This window comes from Vigna unguiculata, chromosome 3 (genome assembly GCF_037176805.1).
Source record: "Vigna unguiculata cultivar grain cowpea cultivar isolate G323 ecotype 2 chromosome 3, ASM3717680v1, whole genome shotgun sequence".
Lineage (NCBI taxonomy): Eukaryota > Viridiplantae > Streptophyta > Magnoliopsida > Fabales > Fabaceae > Vigna > Vigna unguiculata.
Window position 1 is genome coordinate 70,170,980 of NC_140794.1, and position 22,969 is coordinate 70,193,948.

The 22,969-nt window shown below is 32.9% G+C and overlaps 2 protein-coding genes across 2 annotated transcripts; one reads left to right on the forward strand and one right to left on the reverse strand.

Annotated features, from left to right (window-relative positions):
- The first annotated feature begins 821 nt into the window (after positions 1 to 821).
- On the forward strand, positions 822 to 14,860 carry LOC114178484 (cullin-associated and neddylation dissociated). The gene is made up of 29 exons (XM_028064418.2): positions 822 to 1,028; positions 1,131 to 1,206; positions 1,289 to 1,458; positions 1,855 to 2,065; positions 2,976 to 3,141; positions 3,877 to 4,006; positions 4,112 to 4,226; positions 4,311 to 4,468; positions 4,565 to 4,688; positions 5,288 to 5,338; positions 5,411 to 5,493; positions 6,056 to 6,140; positions 6,233 to 6,334; positions 6,422 to 6,520; positions 8,115 to 8,225; positions 8,300 to 8,383; positions 8,453 to 8,593; positions 9,698 to 9,790; positions 9,951 to 10,072; positions 10,170 to 10,332; positions 10,423 to 10,662; positions 11,163 to 11,411; positions 11,534 to 11,710; positions 11,806 to 11,952; positions 12,094 to 12,210; positions 12,393 to 12,561; positions 13,051 to 13,128; positions 13,208 to 13,346; positions 14,452 to 14,860. Exons 2-29 carry the CDS (start codon positions 1,171 to 1,173, stop codon positions 14,546 to 14,548), a joined length of 3,657 nt encoding a protein of 1,218 aa, XP_027920219.1. The 5' UTR covers positions 822 to 1,028; positions 1,131 to 1,170; the 3' UTR covers positions 14,549 to 14,860.
- A 1,397-nt stretch (positions 14,861 to 16,257) lies between these two features.
- On the reverse strand, positions 16,258 to 21,789 carry LOC114178149 (nucleic acid binding/RNA binding protein). The gene is made up of 8 exons (XM_028063885.2): positions 21,589 to 21,789; positions 21,437 to 21,505; positions 20,793 to 20,912; positions 18,695 to 18,774; positions 18,534 to 18,609; positions 17,440 to 17,625; positions 17,082 to 17,210; positions 16,258 to 16,538 (listed from the first exon to the last, which is right to left on the reverse strand). The coding sequence occupies exons 1-8, from the start codon at positions 21,661 to 21,663 to the stop codon at positions 16,377 to 16,379; spliced, it is 897 nt and encodes a 298-aa protein (XP_027919686.1). The 5' UTR covers positions 21,664 to 21,789; the 3' UTR covers positions 16,258 to 16,376.
- Between the last annotated feature and the right edge of the window lie 1,180 nt (positions 21,790 to 22,969).

Below are 22,969 nucleotides of genomic sequence, written 5' to 3' on the forward strand. Positions count from 1 at the left end.
TAATTTTTGTGTTTTCATAATTTCACAGAGTTTGATAAATTGATAATTTTGTAATTTTGTAATTATTTAATTTTATAATTTTATATTGGGTTAAATATATTTTTGGTCCCTCAACTTTAAGTGAAAGTTGAAACTAGTTTTTCCTCAAAATTTTGTTTCAATTTAGTCCCCTAACTTCAAAACCGTATGAATTTAGTATTTTCAATCAAAGTTTGTTAAGTTTATTTAACGTTTCATATACATCTCATGGCAATTTTAAGATTGAGGGATTAAATTAGTCGAAAATTTCTTAAAAAGACTAATTTTAATTTTCATTTATAATTGAGGGACCAGAAACATATTTAACTATTTTATATTTATATATTTTATAATTTTATATTTTATAATCTTTTTATTTTTTAATTTTTATTTCATAATTTTATAATTACATATTTTATATTTTTAGTATTTTACATTCTTATATGTGTTATCTTTAATTTTATATTTTTAATTAAATTTATTTTATTTTTAAATATATTAAATATTTGAGAAAGATCTCATCATAATTTTTAAAAATTTTTCATAATATTATGTAACGACATTCGAGAGGAGTTATTTTAGATTTTTCAGAATATTACGTAACGACATCCAAGAGGAGTTATGATAAAGTTAACGATATTACCTAACTGTAAATATTGGACTGAAAATGAATTTGAAGAATTTAATAAATAACAAAAATATTATAAAGAAAGTTTGAGATTAATTATGAATTCAAAAGATAATCAAGCCTAATAATAAAAAAAAACAAAATAACAATAATAAAATGCAGTAGGAAATAGAAAATAAGTGAAAGTGAATAGGGTTTGATGTGAAAGTTTTTAGGCTGTGGCATGAGGAGCGAAGAGACACTTGCAATCAGAAAAGAGCAGAGAAGAAGAAGAAGTGCATCGGTTTCAATTTCTGATCCATTGTCTTCCTAGGGTTCGGCTCCGCTTCTTCTGGCCATTACCATTTCAGCTTCCCACAATTTTACAATTCCAAACAATAAGGTTTTCCATTGCTACTCACTTCTCATCTCACTCTCAATCTAGGTTTTCTCACATCTCTTTTTCTTCTTCTTTTATCAACCATGTTTCTTTGCCACTTCTCAGATTGCTGAGCGAGATTTCACTCTATTCAAACTGCGGAAACATGGCGAATTTAGCTTTGACTGGCATACTCGAAAAGGTATGCATATACATGTTATGATGTTCATGTATTGATGCATTATAGCTGTTTATGTTGAATGCTGACCGATTTCTTGGCGCAGATGACTGGCAAGGACAAAGATTACAGATACATGGCCACCTCTGATTTGCTGAACGAGTTGAGCAAAGCGACGTTTAAGGCCGATGCTGATCTGGAGGTAAAATTGACAAACATCATCATACAACAGCTTGATGATGCAGCTGGAGATGTTTCTGGACTTGCTGTCAAATGGTACGCATTTCCTCTTTGCTCACTCTTTTACTTCCCCTCATATGTAATGTATGCACAACATTTCAAATATTTGTATTCTTTTGTTTTTCATGGTTAAGTTGAGCGGGACATTCATTGCTCTAGAGTTTAAAAGGATAATCATGGATATTTTAATGACAAGTTTTTAAAGGTTTTGAAAGTTCAGTACCAGAACTGTTGCTCGTGCAATATAGGGCACATTGAAATTACATCACATAATTTAACAAGTCATAGCGTTTGTTATTGCTGCTAATGATTTGTATGTATGTGTTTGTTTTATGTTCTAGTGCATTCAGTTTGGCACATGAAGATAACAAATGATAAAGCATTAGTGTTGCTATAGTTTATTTATTAGTTCAAATTTGTTTGAAATTGCAGTCTTGCTCCGTTAGTGAGGAAGGTGAGTGAGGTAAGGGTGGTGGAAATGACCAGTAAATTATGTGACAAATTGCTAAATGGGAAGGATCAGCATCGTGACATTGCTAGCATAGCTTTGAAGACAGTTGTTGCTGAAGTTTCTACTCAGTCTCTTGCACAATCTATTCTCCAAACCCTCACGCCACAATTGATAAAAGGAATCACTGGTCCTGTAAGTTCGTAGTTTTGCTTAAAAGCTGTAATTGTATTGTGGGTGCTGTATATAGCCAATCATTGACTATCCGCACTTTTAGTTAACAAAAGGAGTCTAGCAAAAGTAAAATGCAGTATTGGCACTTATAATCCATTTCCACATCATCTAAAATTATCTGTATAGTGGCTCAATCAAAAGGTCCTGTAGGTTTGCTTGGTCTCTATGCAAGGCTGAGTGCATCGGGCTGTGGTTTTGTCATAGGCTGATGCCACCATTAAACTTCATTGTGCATATATGCAGATTACTTAATCTGTGTTCCATGGTTTCTCATCTGTTATGTACCTGTTCAAGATGACGAGAATTATATAAAAATTTCAATGTCTTTCATTTTTAATCTACATATTTATTGTTATACTACCCTTGTATATCACTATCCATAAATCTGCCATCTTGAAAGCATGAGTTATTAGGTGAAATTATCCATCCCACTCTATCATGCAAGATGGATTGTATGAGGTTTAACTGTGGGCAACGCACTGGCCCACGTATTTAACTTTGAGATTCATCTTCTATAGATGAATAGGAGTGATAGGGATTGAGCTCTAGACAACTGGGTCATAAAGCACTGAAACTGTGTTATGAACCAACTATTCAAACCAGCTATTCAAAGAGAAGTTTGAATGGTTTTATGTCTACATTGTCCAAGACTTCATTGACTTGTGAGACAAAGGGGATTAGATTTATTTTTAGCATTGATTTTAGCCTTGAGGTTTGGTTTGGGTCTACTCACGCTCACTGGCCCAGGAGTGATTATTTATGAAGTTGTTTAGTTTGGTCCTCCTCCTCCTGTACTTAATTATTAATCACGAACTGCTTATTTAGTGTTTTTCTAAGTGACATCGTGTTGTAATATACTCCTCATCTACAGGGAATGGGCTCTGAGATTAAATGTGAATCTCTAGATATTTTATGTGATGTGCTTCATAAATTTGGAAATCTAATGGCAGCAGACCACGAACTTTTATTAAGTTCCTTGCTTTCTCAGTTAAGTTCTAATCAAGCTAGTGTGCGCAAGAAGACGGTGGCATGCATTGGTAAGATGAATTTAAACTTTCTGTATTTGATTTTCATAGAAAGATTTGTTTATTACTTATTATTGGAGAGTTAATGTTACTTTTTGCGTTTTGAGTGTTGTCAAGTTTCCTTTTTCACCTTGTTGAATTCCATTAATGAATTTGTTTAGAGAAAAATTGTACTCAAGTTGTGCCATCTGTGGCTTTTCCATATTCTGATTTGGAACCTTTTGAATTTTGAAAATTCACTTAGATTTTCATTATAACTGGAATGTGGGGTAAATCTGACTTTGAACTTTATTTGATAAACATGGTTGACTCAGACTAAATTGGTAATCCTTAATGTATTCTATTATATTGAATACTATCTTTAAATTCAATGTTTGCTTGCATGTTGGAACTTATCTCAAATAAGGAATATTGTCATATTATTGATGTCTTTTATTTTTAAAGTCTGTTATTTAGCTATGAGCAAATAATTAGAAACACTAACTAGTACATGAAAAGACTGATGATGGCCTCCAGACAAATTTACAAAGTTCGGGATTTAAATAGATTAAGCAAGTTCATGTTTATTTTGTTTGTGATGGAACTTAAATTAATTGAACCCAATACATGTAATTACTAATTTCAAAATGAAAATACCTTGAAGCAAGCTGTTTGTAAGCCTAAAATGGTCTCAAATTTAATTTGCTTGAAGATGTTGTCAATGAAAGCAAAACTGTATTCATCTCGTTAAACTTTTCATTTTGTCAGCATCTCTCTCTTCAAGCTTGTCAGATGATTTGCTGGCAAAGGCAACAGTTGAAGTTGTTTCTAACTTAAAAAATAAAGTTGCCAAGTCTGAAATGATCCGTACAAATATACAGATGATTGGTGCTTTGAGGTTAGTATTCTCATTAATCCATTCCTTGTGCTTTGTTTTATTTTTATAGAGAATATTGAGAAAGAATCTTTTTCTTGTTATCAACAAGTTTGAACTAATTTTCAGTCGGGCTGTTGGCTATCGATTTGGGCCCCATCTTGGAGACACTGTTCCAGTGCTAATCAATTATTGTACTAATGCCTCGGAAAATGATGAAGAGCTTCGTGAGTACAGCTTGCAGGTGCCATGTTTGTTTATTATCAGTAACCTTAGTACTCTGAAGTATGTTATTCCGTCATCTGAATGATGTTAAAATTTTGTTAAGGCACTGGAAAGCTTTCTTCTAAGGTGTCCAAGGGATATTTCTGTTTACTGTGATGAAATTCTTCATCTGACACTGGAATATTTAAGTTATGATCCAAACTTCACTGACAACATGGAGGAGGATACTGACGATGAAGGTCTTGAAGAGGAGGAGGATGAGTATGTTTTTTTTTTGGTTCATTTAGCTGCAGTATGTTTTTAATGTTTGCATGACATTCATCTTTTTAATCATCCCAAACATGCTACCTTTTGCAGTGAGAGTGCAAATGAATATACAGATGATGAAGATGTCAGCTGGAAAGTTCGCCGAGCAGCAGCTAAATGCTTAGCAGCATTGATTGTTTCTCGTCCTGAAATTTTGTCAAAGCTGTATGATGAGGTAGCTATGCTATGTGTGCCTAATTTTAGTAATTGCGTTTATACTCAACTCAATTTCTCAAAACTTGTTTGTAAGGTGAAGTTTGTCATATGCTATAATTTGGTACCATCTCTAGTTGATGTAAGCTTTTTAACATACCTCCTCACATTGATGAATGAACATCTCGAGTTGTGGGCAATCTAGCGGGAGCCCTTTAGGGAATGGCATAAAACCCCCAATGAACTTTACTAGAATAGGTTCTGAATAACTTTGATACCATCCTTATAAGTAGGTTTATGCCTAACTTACCTCACAAAGCTTGTTTGTAAGGTGAGTTTTGTAGTCCACTTATATAATATAATTTGGCTTAATATTTAGTCAATGTGGGATTTCCTACAAAAATATTGCTGTTCTTATATCATTTTATCTATCTCTTGGTATTAGATAAACATTAGAGTTACTAGGTCCGTAGTTTGATTAGATATTTTTAATAGTCTTATGTCCTAATAAGTTTTTTATTCTCTAGAAAACCCGACTGTGTTTGCTTGTATAGCTGTTTGCTCCTTCATAATACTTAGTTGCATGACTATCTAACTTTGAAATTTTTATCCATTGTTTAGGCTTGTCCAAAACTAATTGACAGATTCAAAGAAAGGGAAGAAAATGTCAAGGTAGGCCCAAGTAGAGATATTAATTGTCGTCTTTACTGCACAAGGTTGCTTTTTAACATGAATATGTTGCAGATGGATGTATTTAATACTTTCATTGAGCTCTTGCGCCAAACTGGAAACGTCACAAAAGGGCAGCTTGATGCAAATGAAATGAGGCAAGTGGCTCATCCTTTTCCTAGTGTAAAATCTCTTTATTTCTTTTGATGAATGTCTTTACTGCTTGTTAATAATTTATAATTAAATTGATTGTGAACTTCTAGACATATTAACTGAAGATGCACACTCAGTAATATTACTATATGTAAATCTTAGATGAATATTTTAAACGACCGAGTAGTAGGCTCCTTAAGATTTGTTATCTTGTAGAAACTCGGTTATGATAGGTACCTATATATTTATTGCTCCTTATATGGAGGTGTCAACTAAATAAATCTGTATCCGAATATTGTTCTTTAGTGCTGGTGTATGAGAAAATTAATTTTTAATATTATCTTATCAGTGTAACTATAACGACTGCTTTTAGAAGCTCATAAATATACGTCCAAATTTTACAATGCCACGTTTGGTTTATGACTTTCATCTGTTTTTTTAAGAGCAATATGAATGAACATCCACAATGGTTATTACTTCAGCTTTTCCTGTCGACAAGCCTTGGTTTTACTATATGTCATAAAATATAGCAATTATTGACTGTCTTAGGGCTGATATGTAATGCAGTCCTCGATGGTTGTTGAAGCAAGAAGTCTCAAAGATTGTCAAATCTATAAATAGGCAGTTGCGTGAGAAATCTATCAAGACAAAGGTAGTAGTCATCAAAAGTTGGTAATTGAATTTTTTATTTTATTTTATTTTTTTTAAATTATCACCGAATCTTAAGCATCAATGTCTATGCAGGTTGGAGCCTTTTCTGTTTTGAAAGAACTTGTGGTTGTATTGCCGAACTGTCTTGCAGACCACATTGGATCTCTCATTCCAGGAATTGAAAAAGCATTAAATGTAAGCAATATTCGTTTCAATTATAATTTATCATAAACTCAGCTTGTTTTCCAGTACTGATTGCTTGTCTTTTCTTTTAATCGTCAGGACAAATCTTCTACCTCGAATTTAAAGATTGAGGCTCTAACATTTACAAGATTGGTGTTATCTTCACATTCTCCTGATGTTTTTCACCCTTACATCAAGGTAAACAGTATTACTTGTTTAATTTAATCTTTGAATTGGTGTTTGTGAAGCTTTATGACTTGTGTTATAGCAACAATTCAGGTACAGTAATGGGTGAGCTTTATCATGTGAAAACATAAATATATCTGCTGTTAGCATTTCTAAAGAAACTAGATCAACTGAGAGAGAAAAACTGAATCTGTAATTTGTTATGGATTTTCTCTCGTTGAAGAAATGAGTACAACAGTATCCATGTTCAAAGTATCTGGGCACTAATTGTCTTAATCTAGCTAACAGAGGAGAGATAGAATACAGCAGGTTTACAGTAAGAGACTGTTCCCATGGGTACGCTAGGCTATATTCTCTAACATAACCCCCTAAGCCGAAGGTGACTCTCCTGAAATCACTTTCAGCTTGTTCCTCAAGAACCAGAAGGGTGTAGGAGAAAGAGCTTGGTGAAGAATCAACACATCGTTTGTTGATCAGAAGGGAAATGCAGAACTTTCAAAGTGTTGTCTACAATTTTCTCGGAAAAAACACCAAGCTCTACATGCTTCGCTTGAGCATGAAGAATTGGATTATGAGAGAGAGAGCAACTCTGCTACAGTTGTCACACTAGATATTAGGTGCTGAAATTGGCATTTTTAACACCTTGTTTAGTTTATGATTTGTGGGTTGGACTGTTTGTCACACAGCGCATCATAATTTAGATTGGAAAAACACTAGAATTGATGCTTGAAAAAAGTGGATTATTTTGTGATTTTCCAATCTGTGATGTGTCTATAGCCTTAATGATTGTGTTGAATTCAGAGAAGACCTCACAAAATATGCTCCCTTGAAATTATTATTACTCATTCTAGTGTTTCCCTCATCTTGTCCGGATATTTAATTTTCTCTTCGTATTCCACTTATTGAGTATGTTGATCTTTTGAAAGTAGCTACTACCTTTGGACTCAATTATAAGCAAAATTAACTACTTTCACATTGATTACGAATAGTGGTTAAGTTTGTTTAATATTCTTGTTTCCATAGAATAAAGAGGTACTTCACTTAAATTACCCTTAATTATATTTGTTGAGAATGTGCTTAGGTTTAAAGATAAGGGTATTTCTGAAAGAGTAGCATTAAATAAGGTTTCATGGAATTGAAATATGTTTTATATTTTAGTCCACCTGACAACCCTTTTTTGCTTATATTTTAGTCTAGAGGGAGTGTATTATATGAGGTTTTTGTTCCATGGTTTCTTTGACATAGTGTCATTCCTAGTTAACTGAGTTATGTAAAATTCAATCTCTTTGCCATTCCAGTGTTTTATGGTTCTGTTTAGTGCCAGACCAGACCAACACACACAATAGGCAGTTATAAAGATCTTGTTCTACACCATCTTTTATACACAGTATTGGGGCTTCATGAGGGGGATGTGTCAAAATAAAATCCTTCCCTTGGTTGCATAATTCTTTACTTGAAGCAATTCCTTGACACACATTGCTTAAATTTTCCTGTCAAACTCTTTGATGCAAGGCAGTGACATGTATGTGGTATGTTAGTTTCCATGTATATGGATAAACATACGGCTGCATTTTGTGATCAATTACATTTATGTTTCTGCTTGTAGGCTCTTTCTGCTCCTGTTCTGTCAGCTGTTGGTGAACGTTATTACAAGGTCACTGCAGAGGCCTTGAGAGTATGTGGAGAACTTGTTCGGGTTGTGCGACCAAACATTGAGGTATGTCTTTGTTTTTGGTTTTAGAAATAATGTTTAGGCCTATTTCTAACAATCAGAGTGGCATTATTGTGTAGGGGTCTGGTTTTGATTTCAGACCATACGTTCAACCCATATATAATGGCATTATGTCACGCTTAATAAACCAAGATCAGGATCAGGTTAGTTGGATAACTGTAGAAGAATTCTTTATATGTTTTATCATATATAATAACCTTTTTCCTGTGCAGGAGGTTAAAGAGTGTGCTATTTCCTGCATGGGACTAATTGTGTCAACATTTGGCGACCATCTAAATGCAGAATTACCTGCATGTCTTCCTGTGCTTGTTGATCGTATGGGAAATGAGATAACTCGACTTACTGCTGTTAAGGTTGGTCTGTTGAATATTGTGCATTAAGATGATTGTCTTGGCTTGCAACTTGTCTCTTGTGCTGTTGAAAAACTGTTTATTGTATAATAATAAGGGAATTTTTAAGGTTCAAGAGATTGACTTCTTCTAGTGTATCCAAAGTGGATACTTTTTTAGTAGTCATGATTTTAATTCAGATAAAGGTCTAAATCTGTTTCATATAAAATAAATTTTTAAATATTAACTGTTGTGTAATGAATGTGAAATATGATATTCATTTTATTTCAATATAAATAGTTAGAATTTATCCCAAATTTGGGATTTTTTTGCTGCAATGCTCTTTAGGTGTCCTTCCCTCCTTTACATGATCCACAGGCTAGGGGTGTTCGAAATCGAAGTAAACATGTTTGTGGGAGAACTTGAGAAAAAATAATTGGGTTGATTTTTTTTTTGCTAGATCAGCTGGTAGGTTAAGTATCTAATTGCTTGATTATTTTTTTGTATAGTTCAGTGAATTTTAACGCTGACTAGCCTTGATCCACCGTCCTTGTATTACTAGGGGGGAAGAGGCACCCTATGTCTCCCTATATTTTTTAAGATGTAATATGGAAAAGATAGCTTGTAGATGTTTACATACATTTGAAATCAGACTTTACATTCAATTATTTTAATGTATTTTTTCATGCAATGAAAACATCATACTGGTGTGGTTATAATGTTAGTCAAGGGACAACAAATTATAATAAAATATCGAAACAAATAGTTTATATATACTTTGTGTGATTTGTTTTAAATAATATCAGGTTTTTCTGGCCAGTGAAGCTTAGTGAGATTGTTTTTTACTGCTTCACAACTTCGCCTTTTGTTTGTGGAACCAAGTGGAGCAGTAGAGATCAATCAGAGAGTAATTTTCTGTCAATGCCTCAAGGATCGGGATATTAAATCCGTTTTGTGCAAATTTTTCTACATACCAAACCTAACCAATCTGAGGATGAAATTCCCCTAATACAAAGTAGTAGGAATTGAATATGCAATTATTTAAATTGAAATATTTTAATTGTGTTTTCTGTAGAAGTTCTTGTGTAGCTAGATCCTGTTGTCTTGAATGTTACCATTGTTATGCAGGCATTTGCTGTCATTGCCGCTTCTCCACTTCGGGTGGATCTGTCATGTGTTCTGGAGCATGTGGTGGCAGAGTTGACTGCATTCCTTCGAAAAGTATGCTACTCCTCTCACTAATATGTTTATCAGCTTATGGTGTACTTTATTATTTCATGTAGGCAATTTGATTTTTAAGTTCAATTTGCTTATATTCTTGAGAGTTTCTCACTGTAACACGTGAAATGTGCTAAGCCTTGTTTTACTGGTTTGCAAACAGGCTAATCGTGCTTTAAGACAGGCTACCTTGGGAACCTTGAATTCACTTATAGTTGCTTATGGTGATAAGATTGTGTTGTCTGCTTATGAAGTTATTATTGTAGAACTGTCTGGACTTATTAGGTTTGTCTTACTTGCCTACTTTCTGCAGATTGGTAATAGGTGATATGGAATAATTGATTCCATTTTTTGTTGCTTAATTTTGTTGCTTGTGTTTCAGTGATTCTGACTTGCACATGACAGCTCTTGCCCTGGAACTCTGCTGCACATTAATGGGTGATAAGAGGTCAAATCAAAGTATTGGTTTGGCTGTTAGAAACAAAGTTCTTCCTCAAGCTCTAACATTAATTAAAAGCTCATTGTTGCAGGGGCAAGCACTCTTGGTAATTATTACACATGTGCCTGCTCTTGTCCCAATTTATATGAAGTATAATATATGTATTATAAGGGTTTTCTTTTGATGATTGCTACAGGCTTTGCAAAACTTTTTTGCTGCTTTAGTCTACTCCGCAAATACTAGTTTTGATTCTCTGCTAGAGTCACTACTTGCCTGTGCTAAGCCTTCTCCTCAGTCAGGTGGCATTGCTAAACAAGCTTTGCATTCGATTGCCCAGTGTGTGGCTGTTCTATGCCTTGCTGCTGGTGATCAGAAGTGCTCATCTACAGTGAAAATGCTTACTGACATTCTCAAGGATGACAGTAGTTCTAATTCGGTAATTTTTTTCTCCCATGTTTCTAATTGTGTTATGAAGCACCGGCACTTCAATTTACTTCACGTATCCAATACCAATATTTATCCATAAAGTACTCAAACTTGTGAAGCACCAATACTCTTATTTGTTTCCCATATCCTACGTCCATACTTTTGGATATTTCACTGATTAATGTTGGTGATGTGTCTCTTTTAAATCATTTTTAAATTATATCCAATAAAACTACAAGAAACATATAAGTGTGGGTAATATAGAATTATAGAAACATTGTCTCGTTGTAAAACCAAAGTTGTCTTTATGAATCACTTTTGAAAAGCAATGAGATTGATAGTGTTATTTCTATATGTAATAATAGAAAGTAATTTATGATGACAAGGATTTACTATTTTTGACTTAAACAACATCTGAGAAATGTGATTCTGGTTGAGAATATACTGCTTCGAAATTCATGTATTCTGTAATTAGTGATCATTAATGCTTTTCCCTTTTAATTTTCAAAGGCTAAACAGCACCTTGCCCTTTTATGCTTGGGGGAGATTGGTAGAAGGAAGGATCTAAGTACGCATGAACACATAGAAAACATTGTTATTGAATCTTTCCAGTCTCCTTTTGAAGAGATAAAGTCTGCTGCCTCATATGCTCTTGGTAACATTGCTGTTGGTAATCTTCCAAAATACTTGCCATTTATCTTGGATCAGATTGATAATCAACAGAAGAAACAATATCTCTTGCTCCATTCTTTGAAAGAGGTATGTTGCATTACAATTGGATGTGATTTCTTTCTATTATTAAATATATACGCAATCATGAAATTTCAAAAATGTTTAATTTAATATTAATATACACAATTCTCTTGGCCCCTACCTGACAGGTTATTGTGAGACAATCCGTTGATAAGGCAGAGTTTCAAGAGTCCAGTGTGGAGAAAATACTTAATTTACTCTTCAACCACTGTGAAAGTGAGGAAGAGGGAGTGCGCAATGTAGTGGCGGAGTGTTTGGGCAAAATTGCACTTATTGAGCCTGTAAAACTTGTTCCTGCACTCAAGGTATCTAAATTTTCTTTTGGTATCCTGTACATGGGACTGTTTTTTACATCTTTCATACTTGATGATTGTGTTTGTATGTTTTGAAACTTCTATAGGTAAGAACAACCAGCCCAGCTGCATTTACTCGAGCTACTGTTGTCATTGCTGTGAAGTACTCTATAGTTGAACGTCCAGAGAAGATAGATGAGATCATATACCCTGAAATATCCTCATTTCTGATGCTTATCAAGGATAACGACAGGGTGAGTTTTTAATCACCTTAATGAATGTTAAGAAATATAACATGCTATGTTCTTTTTGTTGGTTGTGTATTTGTTCCTTACATTGCGATGGTGTATTAAGCTTGAACTTATTTATTGCTGGTTGTAAATATGAGCATGCAGCATGTTAGGAGAGCTGCTGTTTTGGCTCTAAGCACATTTGCACACAATAAGCCAAATCTCATCAAGGGGCTTCTTCCTGATCTGTTGCCTCTTCTATACGATCAAACAATTGTTAAGGTAACCTTGGGATACACTTGTTCCATATGTTTCTGTTGAGTATATACATACTACAATAAAAACACTTTCTATTTCCTCTGATTCTTTGAACATTTAATTTAATTTTAATATATTCTGTAGTGGTTTTTGAGCCCACTTTAAATATGGGAGGTGATCTGATTTTTATAATGAAAATTTGACAGCAAGAGCTCATAAGGACGGTTGATCTTGGTCCTTTCAAGCATATTGTGGATGATGGACTTGAATTGAGGAAGGCAGCTTTTGAATGTGTAGACACATTACTGGACAGTTGTCTTGATCAAGTGAACCCCTCATCATTCATTGTTCCTTATCTTAAGTCTGGTTTGGATGGTAAGCATTAGTTGTAATCTATTCTCCATCACTGCGGATTACATTTGCTGGTTCTGATTCACTTGTCCTTAAGGGAACATGGTGCACAATAATACTCTATTTGTTATAGCCGTACTCCTGCAAGCAGATAGGCTGCTTCAAGGGAAACTGTGAATTTTAATTTCGTGTTGACAGTTGATATATTTTCTTTGGATGAACTCTATCTTTCATCCGTTTTCCACCGCAATGTCCTCAAATGTCAAACTTTTATGATGATTCGTGTACTAATTTTAACGAAAAAAACTAGTTTTCTGCTATTGCTACTGAGCAGCACTCAAATTGTTTTCTAGACTCTGTATATTGCCGTTGCTTTTAGCACTATGCTTCCCCTCTTTCTGAATTTGTTGAATATGTTTTTGTACTGGAAATGCACAGAGGACTGAGAATCCAACTGTATCTTTCCCTTTCTTTGTTGGTACTAATTTTAAGGATATATTTGTGTTTTTTCAGATCATTATGATGTTAAAATGCCGTGCCACTTGATACTTTCAAAACTAGCTGACAAGTGTCCTTCTGCAGTCTTAGCAGGTTAATTTTGCCTCTGGCGTAGTATCAAGCTTTTCCCGTGTTGCATCTCTCTTTTCTAACTCGTATTTTTACCTTTCAGTGTTGGATTCATTGGTTGATCCTCTCCAGAAGACTATTAATTTTAAGCCGAAGCAAGACGCTGTCAAGCAAGAAGTAGATCGTAATGAAGACATGATTCGAAGTGCACTTCGGGCTATTGCATCCTTGAACCGCATAAGGTATGTGTTTTGACCTGTTTTCGAACCGAACTACTCGTCTTTTGCTGACGCTTAATAAACCAAATGAAAAATGCTTCTTAGAAATCTAGTAAGGTAGTGTATAACCAGCTATTAATAGGAAAAAATGGACCCAACAGTTATAGAAAAGCTTTTAGATAGAAGCTATTTTTTTCCTCTTTTCTCTTCACTATTCCAGACTGATGACCTTAAATTAGAAGTAACCGTGAAGCTAAAAAAGCTATAAATTACTAAATATCTTTAATTGTTTTTTCCCCTTTAAATCAGCTTTTAAGACCTAAATAGCCAAACACCACTTAAGAATACTCAAATCAGCCTGTGATCTTTTCTTGTAGGCAAAGTTTATGTTTTGCATCTTAATTTAGATTTCTCATTGAATATTATGTGGTAATAGTATTATTATAAAAACAGTATGCTACAAATTGTAACAAGGTTTAATTACTTCTTTTTTCCCTGTTTTTGTTCAAAAATATGAAATTGATCTCCAATTTTAAGTCTCAATTTGGTCTTGATTTTTGAAAAAATTATACAATTTGGTTCTTTTTTAGCAAATCAATGATTTTTCACTAAAATTGACAATAGAATTACGTTAATTACACTAACAAAGCAAATCACTCTTATTAACATCTTCAATCTTGATGAAGGGTTCAATTTTGATGAAAAATCCTTCATCTGTGTCAAGAAATTTAACAAAAAGGACCAAATTACATCAATTTTTTCAAAAATCTGGACCAAAGTGAGGGTAAGAAAAATTAGAGGATCAACTAAACATTTTTGGACGGAAACAGAGACAAAAAGTAATTAAATCTTGTAACATGCTCTGTTTAAATTTGATATATTTTTCACTGCATGTAGCCATTTTGAAAACACCGACTATATGCCGAGTTTTTTGCAACCATATTATGTAGACAAGAACAATTTACCTTTTCTGACAAATATAGTTGTCGCGTTTTACAATTCCCTCATTTTCTGGTAGTGGATCTGTTTATTATTGAAGTGAATCTTTCCTCCTTTATGTTTCTCTTTTCATTTTTGTCTGTTTATATGTGAAACGTATATATATACATTTTAACTTTACATTTTGCAGCGGAGGAGATTGCAGTGTTAAGTTTAAGAATCTTATGAACGAAATATCGAAATCACAAACTCTGTGGGATAAATATTATTCAATCCGCAATGAATGATTCACATACAGATGTAATTTCTCTCAATCTCTCTCAATCATAGTTCTGGAAGGAGTTTTGAAATTTTACCTACCAAGACATCTCGCTGTTTGATGCAGAAGCCTGGAAAACTTGTTTATTTTATTGTAACATAGGAGAAATCGATTCTAGCAATCGAAATACTAGTGGTGATTTCTTGTATAGGACGAAATATTTTGCCTTTTTCTGTATTTTTTTCTTGTTTTTACTACATTATCTGATAATCAGTTGCCGGCCTCGATTGCCTAGGGAAAAATTTAAACCAAAAGGAAAAAAAATTAGCATACTACGAAATCATTGGATATTTTTGTCATACTTTTATTTTTCGAGTTTACATCTACTGAAAATCCCGTGAATAGCAGGTGAAGTTCTCGGTATCAAATTTTTGCTTACAAATTAGATTTAATATTACAACCTTTTAGAATATCTCACTCGGAGATTTTCTCGTTCAATAATTTGAAAACGTTAAAAAATCTATTTTCATTATGTAGCATGCGTTGACCATATCCTTCCGAGTTGACTATAATGGACCCACTTCCTATTATGTAATAAATGGTTGATGGTTGATACTATGTTGCCTGATAAAAACACATACCAAATCCAAAGATGGACAACAACTCTTGGTGTCATTATGACATTTAAAAATGTTTTATATGTTCTCCTATTAAAATGTAATTTATTTCTCTTTCTCAGTTGATTGAAGATTTAAATTGTGTAGCCATGGGATGCTGTGTAGATTGTGCAAATATTTATACTATCTTCTTCATACTGTTTGCATCTCATTTTCATTAGGATTTGTTTAATCTAATGCTTAATGCTGATTACTTGTTCCCTGTTGTACATGTTATCCTTCTTCATATTCTTGTGTATGATCATTGCCGAAAACTTTCACATGAAAGATTTGGGAGTTGAAATATTTTATTGGTATTAAGATTACCTGCAGACCTACTAACTTTCTTTTTCAACGTAAATATGTACTTAGATATTCTTTTCGAAGTTGGTTTGCTTAGTGCAAAACCTTGTGATTTTTCCATTATATAAATGGTTGATACAGGACTTGATTACAAGGGTCGTTTGATTTATCTCATCATTGCCTGACATTGTCATGTGATTTATACTATAGCACAATTTATGCAAAGATCCAAAAAAGCACACTACAATGTTCTCCCATGAGTTGCTTATAAAAGTCGGGGCAAGGTATTTTGCTTTACATCTTACTAATTAATGTGATTCAGAATACACCACTTACCTTTTGACTTGTCATCAAAGGTAGATTATGAATATATAGTAAATGTTTTGTTGAAGATAATTACTTCTAGAAATTTACATGTTCTATGCATTAATACCCGTATTTTTAAACAGCATTTAACTAATATATGAACTTATTTTTACAATAAATGTAAATTTTGAATTAATTATATTAAGAGTGTACTACTTTAATAAAATACTAGAAATATACACATTAACTTTTAACAAATTAAAATCAGATTACGGTATTTATTATGTTAGATATAAATAATCATTTTTTTTCTGAAAAACAATTTTAATAAGTTAATTTTAAAGTATTTAACCTTTAATAATAATAAAACTTTGAAAATAACGTTGTTATAATATGATATCATAATAGTTATATATTATTATGAAATAAAGTGAGCTAAAAGGAAAAAAAAAATGTATAAAGGCTAATACCATAATCTAGAACAGTCTCCACATTTCACAAGATAACATAGCCATGAGTGACAGTGAATAGTTTGTTTGAGCATGTTATACATACACTTGAAAGGCTAATAGGTGAAAGTATCATATGACCCTAATCATCATTTTCAGTTGTACCATCTTTGAGGTGAAAATGTTTTTCTCTCTTCTGGAACTCTGTCAAACCTTTCCCACTTCCTGTCACGCCAACCTTTCCCTGAGGATCATCAGGAGATTTAAAAATACTCTCTCGTTTTCTTCCAGAGAAGAAACCAATCTGTATCACATACCAGAACAAAAAAGATCATTTTTAAAACTCAATTTAAGCATGTAAACCCCACCAAGTTGTATACAAAAGCAACGCAAAAATCAAAGGAATTAATGCTTCAATAAAACTAGAGCAAATTGTAGATATGTAACTTTCTACTTCCCCTAATTGCAAAGGCTTTAACAAATTTACTCCTAACCGAGCACTACTGTAACCTAACGGACCAAATGGCCCAGTTAATTTTCAATATTTACAACTATAATGCATATGGAAAAGTAATTCATTGCAATTCTATCATGAAAACTACCGTTTGTACGGTAAAAGAGAACCTAAAAGAAAAAGATAGCACCAGGGCATAACATCGTATCCAATCAAGCCTTGTTGTAACCTAATGAACCAATTGGCATAGTTCAATATTTACTATATACTATAAAATGCATATACCAATAAAAATTCAATACTTACAAGAAAACTACCATTCGTCACAGAACCTAAAATAAGGTGCAAAAACTAATGTGACAACAAAAAAAGTTGAAAATTTGAGAAAGGCACCTTCTTCGCCTTTCCTTTGGTTGACTGGAATTGCTGCCAAGCATTTTGCCGCTTATTTTGTGTGACTTCAAGTTGCTCCATCCGCATCTTTGACTTAAAGGCATGTATTTTCTTACGTTTAGAAGCTTTCTGTGATTGAGTCAGAAAACATGTCATCAGTGTAATCAGAGCTAAGTGGTAGGTAAACAACCAACAAAAACAAGTCCCGAACCCACTGGCAAACATTTTCGTTCTTGCAAGAATAAACAGGAGAAAAGACTTATCAAATGATAAGTAGAATCCTTAAAAACACCAAAAAACTCAAGCATTTCATCAACATAAAAAGCAACTATACGAAGATTTACTGAAAACATCTCACCACATCCTCAGGATCATCAGCCTCTATACGAAGTTTGGCAGGTAGACTGCGAGACTGTAAATCAATCGATGCAGCTTGTGCAATTTTTCGTTTGATAGCCTGTTTTGTAGCTTCCGCAACTCGCTCAGCTTCTAACAAAGCATCTACAGAACCTTCCTGAATTGGCCTTATATTTGCAGGATCAACCTGTAATAAACAATCACCATCAACGCGTGACTATTATCTGTTGGTTCTTTCACAGAGAATAAACCAGGGAGATTCAATATCAACTAGTCATGAGTCAACACATATAAGAGACTATAATACCATGTCTAACCCAAAACCTTAAAGCAATACAGGTCTTTCTCCTTATTTGTTACTCAACTTTTTCATTACTGCTCAATGTGGGACTCAAACTCGATTATGAATCCCTAACATTACCATGTATAAGAAACAAACTTGAGAAGTGTATAAATATTTGACTATAACCAAATATTCTCTAGAATATAATTTACAAACATTGATTCATTATGGCATTGGTATATAGGTGTGGCCAACCAATACGGATCCCCCAAACAAGAGATTCATAAAGTTGTCAAACAATCAAGTTAAATCTTAAAATCAATCCTACACAAAGAGGAGTTAACTCACTATCAAAACTCTTTCCATAAACTATCAAGTTCACTCGAATAAGCTAGTGAAGAAGCTAGTACAAATTGGCTCAACACACTTTATTATTACGATTTGCCTCTTTTATTTATTATCATGTGGAAATATTGAATTATTGTTGTATCAGGAGTATTATGTTATGCTTGTATGTCATTAACAAATTTTTTAATATTAGTATTAATTTTATATTAGGTAAACTCTTACCAGTTGAATCTACAAATTGATTTTACGAAAGCTTCATGAGCTTATGTAAAGTTTAGAGTTTGATCACGCCTTTATAACTCAAACCCTCCACCCACTGTTTTCCTAGGTGCGGAAAAATACCCATAAAAAATAAAAAAAAGCAATGAAGAACTTAGAGGCAAAATTATGCAGACCTCGTATGACATCGCATGACTTGCAATGAGATCATCATGTGTATATCAAGTAGTTTTTACAAGCCTTACCTCTTCTTTATTACCCCAATTGTCATAGGATACATAATAACCATTTGGTGTATAAGCCTCAATAGTAGCATCATACCTGCAAATTCATAACACATCAAAGTGAAAACACAGTAAACATAGGTAAATGAAATTGAAAAAAATACAGTGGTAGACAAAAATACCACTCCCCATCTTCACTCCAAACTGCCTGAACTTTGGTGCCAATAAGAAATTTCTCTTGAAGATCAGAACTGCTATCAAGCTGTTATACGTTATTGAAAGTATTAGTGACAAAACAAGTCACAGACGGTAAGATATTTCCCTACCAAATCATACCATGTCTCCTATGTAATGAAATCATATCTCTAATATAATCAAATCATATGTCTAACAAAAGTGAAACCAAAAAACAACACACCAACAATCACCAGAAAAGTATTGAGTATAGAGATACAATTAGGGTAATAGTGACGAAACAAGTCATCAGATTTAGAGATGATTTCAATCGTTGCCTCCACAACATCTGCCAGTTCGTAATTACATAAATAAGTGTTGGATAAAACAAATATCTGATACAGGTGTAGGATAAGACAAAAATTATATAGAGACTATGACTGTAAGAAAAAATTATGACTGTGATATGTATGTGTGTGCGTGTGTGAATATATATTAGTGAAATGTTATAAATGAGACTATTTTAGGAAAAAAGGGGATTGAGTGTGTGATCCTTGTGTTTTGTTGTACCAATAAGCAACCGTTGTAACTTATAAGCACTCTTTCTACCTACATTAAGCACTCTTTTGATTTTTAATTGCTAACACTTTACAGATAAGTATTTCAAAACGTATGTGTCAAATACATTGAGGACACGAATATATTTTGTGCCTCGCATCATACAGAGATTATTTCAATTACTTCCCCCCACCACTTTTACTATTTTAATTTTATCTATTAACAAATGAAAGCAATTAAATGAATCATGAACAGGCAGTTCTACCTACTCAAGGTTGTCAAACTTGAAAGTCTACATAGACAAGTAGAGTTTTCAGTTATGAGTTTAATTATCATAAAAACTAATATTAAAAACATGCACGCATTATTACATAATACTATTAACACGACAATAATTCTATGTTTTATCTCCACAAGAGAAGCAAATTGGCAAACGATAATAATAAAGTATATAAAGTATAAAGTATAATAATACATTGGGAAATCACCAATGGGAGTTTCTTACAAGAGTTCCTTATTGATAAAAAAGAAACATTATTTTAATGAGTATCCCACAAATATGGACTTATTTAAGCAGCTATATTAAATTTTAAGGAAAGTTTTTTGAGATTCACATTAAATTAATGTTCTTGTTGATAATAAATTCTTGTAAGAATTTCCCATTGAAGATGCTCATAGTACTAAACAGAATCACACTCCATAAATTCTCAAATAACACATATATTCACACAGACAAATTCTTAAAGTGAAAAACACTTCAAAAAGGAGTTAAATTCTTTAAATCATTCGCGCCATAAGAAAACAATAATACTTGAGACCAATGAGAAGCAAAGTTTAGGTTGGACTTCAATATTGAAAACTTGTTTAACTCAAGCTTGATGTGAAAGTTTACCAGAGTTTATCCAGAAATGAGTTAGACCATGGGTTGACTTACTTTCTCTACCTAGAATTGTACCTTGGTTCTGCTTTAGAATATAAGAATGCAATGACTTGCAGATACATATCAATGCAAATAAGATCATCGGCATAGTTAAATTATAGCCAAAAGCAGACAGACGCCTGGCATATGCCAATGCATATTTTGAAAAATAACTACCAAAATAACTCACAAGCAGGCCTAGTCATCATAATATAGGCAGAAATGAAAATGGGACCCCAGGAAAATTGGCGGTAGGAAGAAGTGGGGATATGACAAGACCCTTATCATGCACACAAGAACATCAACTTGGTCAGAATTAAAATTCATCTGACTACATCTATATAAAAATGAGGACATAACTCACTGCAGTAAAAATTGGGTATGACAAGAAATTCTCTCTACTTTTTTCTTTATTATAATCAGACTATGGCAAGAAAACTGCTTCACTTTCCGAAGGAAAACACAAGATCCACCAAAAGAAGGATGTTAAATGTATAGGAGAAGGCAGACGTCGTATGAAAAAATACTAGGCAATATTAGTCACATGTTCCCTAATCATTATTTTCGATTTCCCTGACAGCAATAGTGCAAGTAAACTCCAAAATCAAATGAGAATGCAGAGAACATACCATTTGATTCTCCTTATGTATCGACAAAGTTGGAGATGTACCAGCATTAGGAGCAGCCGTTGAACCTGACATCTCATTTTGCTTTGCAGTTGCAAGGAGTTCCTCCGTCAGAGCGATGACCTGTGTAACACAATTTTAGGGCACATATTTGGAGTTCAGTAAAACAAATTGTTTTCAGAAAATGTTTACATTATAAACCAAAATTAATGTCAAAATTCTAACTTAGGTGAATCTCAGTGTGAACATCTCATATCAGGTGAGAGGGAGAAAGCATGCTGGACATCACGACAGAGAGCACACCTGCACAAGAACCAAGATAGACGTGATGTGCATTTTGACGAGGTTGTCTTTGGTTTTTTGTTTTGTTATGTAAGATTCACTTATTTAATTGATCATGGTCCTCATGTTGAGCAATTTGAATCATGTTACAAATTGCCTGAAGTGCAGTTCCTAATAAAAACTAGTACCCTCAGCACCTTTTAGAAGCAAGAAAATTCAAGAAATGAATTTGCCTACAAGGATCCTCTGATGTCTTTATGGTAGGGATCTGCTTTCTCGAGAAAGAAGGTATTGAGATCGAGATAATGAGGAAGTAGGACAAGTGTTGTATTAGTTGTCAGCATGAAAAGAAAAAGGGGACATACCTCGGAAAGTTCCCTCTCCATGTCAACGTATTCTGAATTCGAAGGTTCATCGTTCAGGAGCTGTCTGACCTGAATTCATTGAAAGAGGAACGAATGAATGAAACGAAACCCGATACTTCACCAGAGTGAGTGAACAGTTAAATTGAACTTACCTGGTGGAGTTGATCTTTGTAGAGGGAAAGATTCGAGGCCAACTCTTCTATACTCACTTCGTCACCGCCTTGCATCTTTTCTCTCCACAACCACAAACCCTAACCCTAATTCTTCTTCTTCCTCTCTCAATCTTTCACAGCTGCCACCACGCCTCCCTCCACCAAAACACAAACATAAACATCATATCGTATCTTCGTCGTGGACTTACTTTCGCCCTTTTAAAGCCCAAATCAATGTTGGGCCTCTTATCGGTCAATACTATTCACACCTCCATACGCTCCCGTACAATTGACGCAATGTTATTGGTAGTAGTAGATGAAGATATATGTTAATCACCTTTCATATTAGATTATATTATTGATAAAATATTGAATAATAGTGAAATTCAAATGTTAGCTTATAAAAGTACTTAACAAGGTAAAAGATTTCATGGGGTAAGAGATTAGATATTAAAACTGAAATTGTTGTAAAAAAATAATTGTCTTGAAAAAAGAAAATAGATCTACACATCTCGATTGTATAATGATTTTTCTATGATACAATAGATTGATTTATATTTTGTCAAAGTATACAGCCTATTAAATTAAGAAATAAAATCGAATACAAATAAAAAACGAAACACGTTTTTAATTGATTAAACCTTATTATTATTTAATATGATTACAAAACTTCCATAATAGATTATAAAATAGATACACACTTTAAATTTAGTTGAAATTACAATATTCCACTTATATTACATTATGAAGTATTAGAAAGAGTGTCTTCACAGACATTTTGAGATCAACACGTATATAATGAAATTATCCAATAAATTTTACATCATACTAAATTAAAATTTGAAGATGTTTCATTAACTTCGCTAGTGTAAAATCAATATTTGTCACAAATATATGTTTGCATTTTTTTAAAAATTATATTGTATTATATGTTAATACATAAAAGAAAAAATAAAAAAAAAGTAAAAAATATGTAGTGTAAAAACATGCGTGTTGCTCATATGTTCACTTTTTTTTATTTTTAAAATAAATATAATTATTTTTTTAAAATTTTGTTATAAATATTTTTTAATTTATTTCATAGATAATTTATCTATTAAAGATGTTTATTTTAGTTTAAAAGTGATTAATTTTAAAAAGAAAAATTAAATAAATGACACAGTTAAATCTAATATAACGGGTTACTTAAAAAGATAAAAATGATAAAATAATTAGTTTAATTTAAAAAATGATTATTTATTAAAGAGTATAATTGGGAATAGAAGCGTAGACAACAAAATGGAGTATACCATTATATTTTATATTTACTAAAGATGCTTTTTAATTTAAAAATGATTAACTTAAAAAGAAAATTTAAATGAGAGAAATTTTTAAATTTAAT

Excerpts from the sequence above, each read along its gene's own strand:
- LOC114178484 (XM_028064418.2), top strand. The coding sequence starts at position 1,171 with ATGGCGAATTTAGCTTTGACTGGCATACTCGAAAAG. Across the intron at positions 9,791-9,950 it reads TGACTGCATTCCTTCGAAAA|GCTAATCGTGCTTTAAGACA; the intron begins GTATGCTACTCC and ends GTTTGCAAACAG. Across the intron at positions 11,711-11,805 it reads AACTTGTTCCTGCACTCAAG|GTAAGAACAACCAGCCCAGC; the intron begins GTATCTAAATTT and ends AAACTTCTATAG.
- LOC114178149 (XM_028063885.2), bottom strand. The coding sequence starts at position 21,663 with ATGCAAGGCGGTGACGAAGTGAGTATAGAAGAGTTGGCCTCGAATCTT. Across the intron at positions 17,626-18,533 it reads ATTGGGGTAATAAAGAAGAG|GTTGATCCTGCAAATATAAG; the intron begins GTAAGGCTTGTA and ends TGTTTATTACAG. Across the intron at positions 16,539-17,081 it reads CCAAAGGAAAGGCGAAGAAG|ATTGGTTTCTTCTCTGGAAG; the intron begins GTGCCTTTCTCA and ends TATGTGATACAG.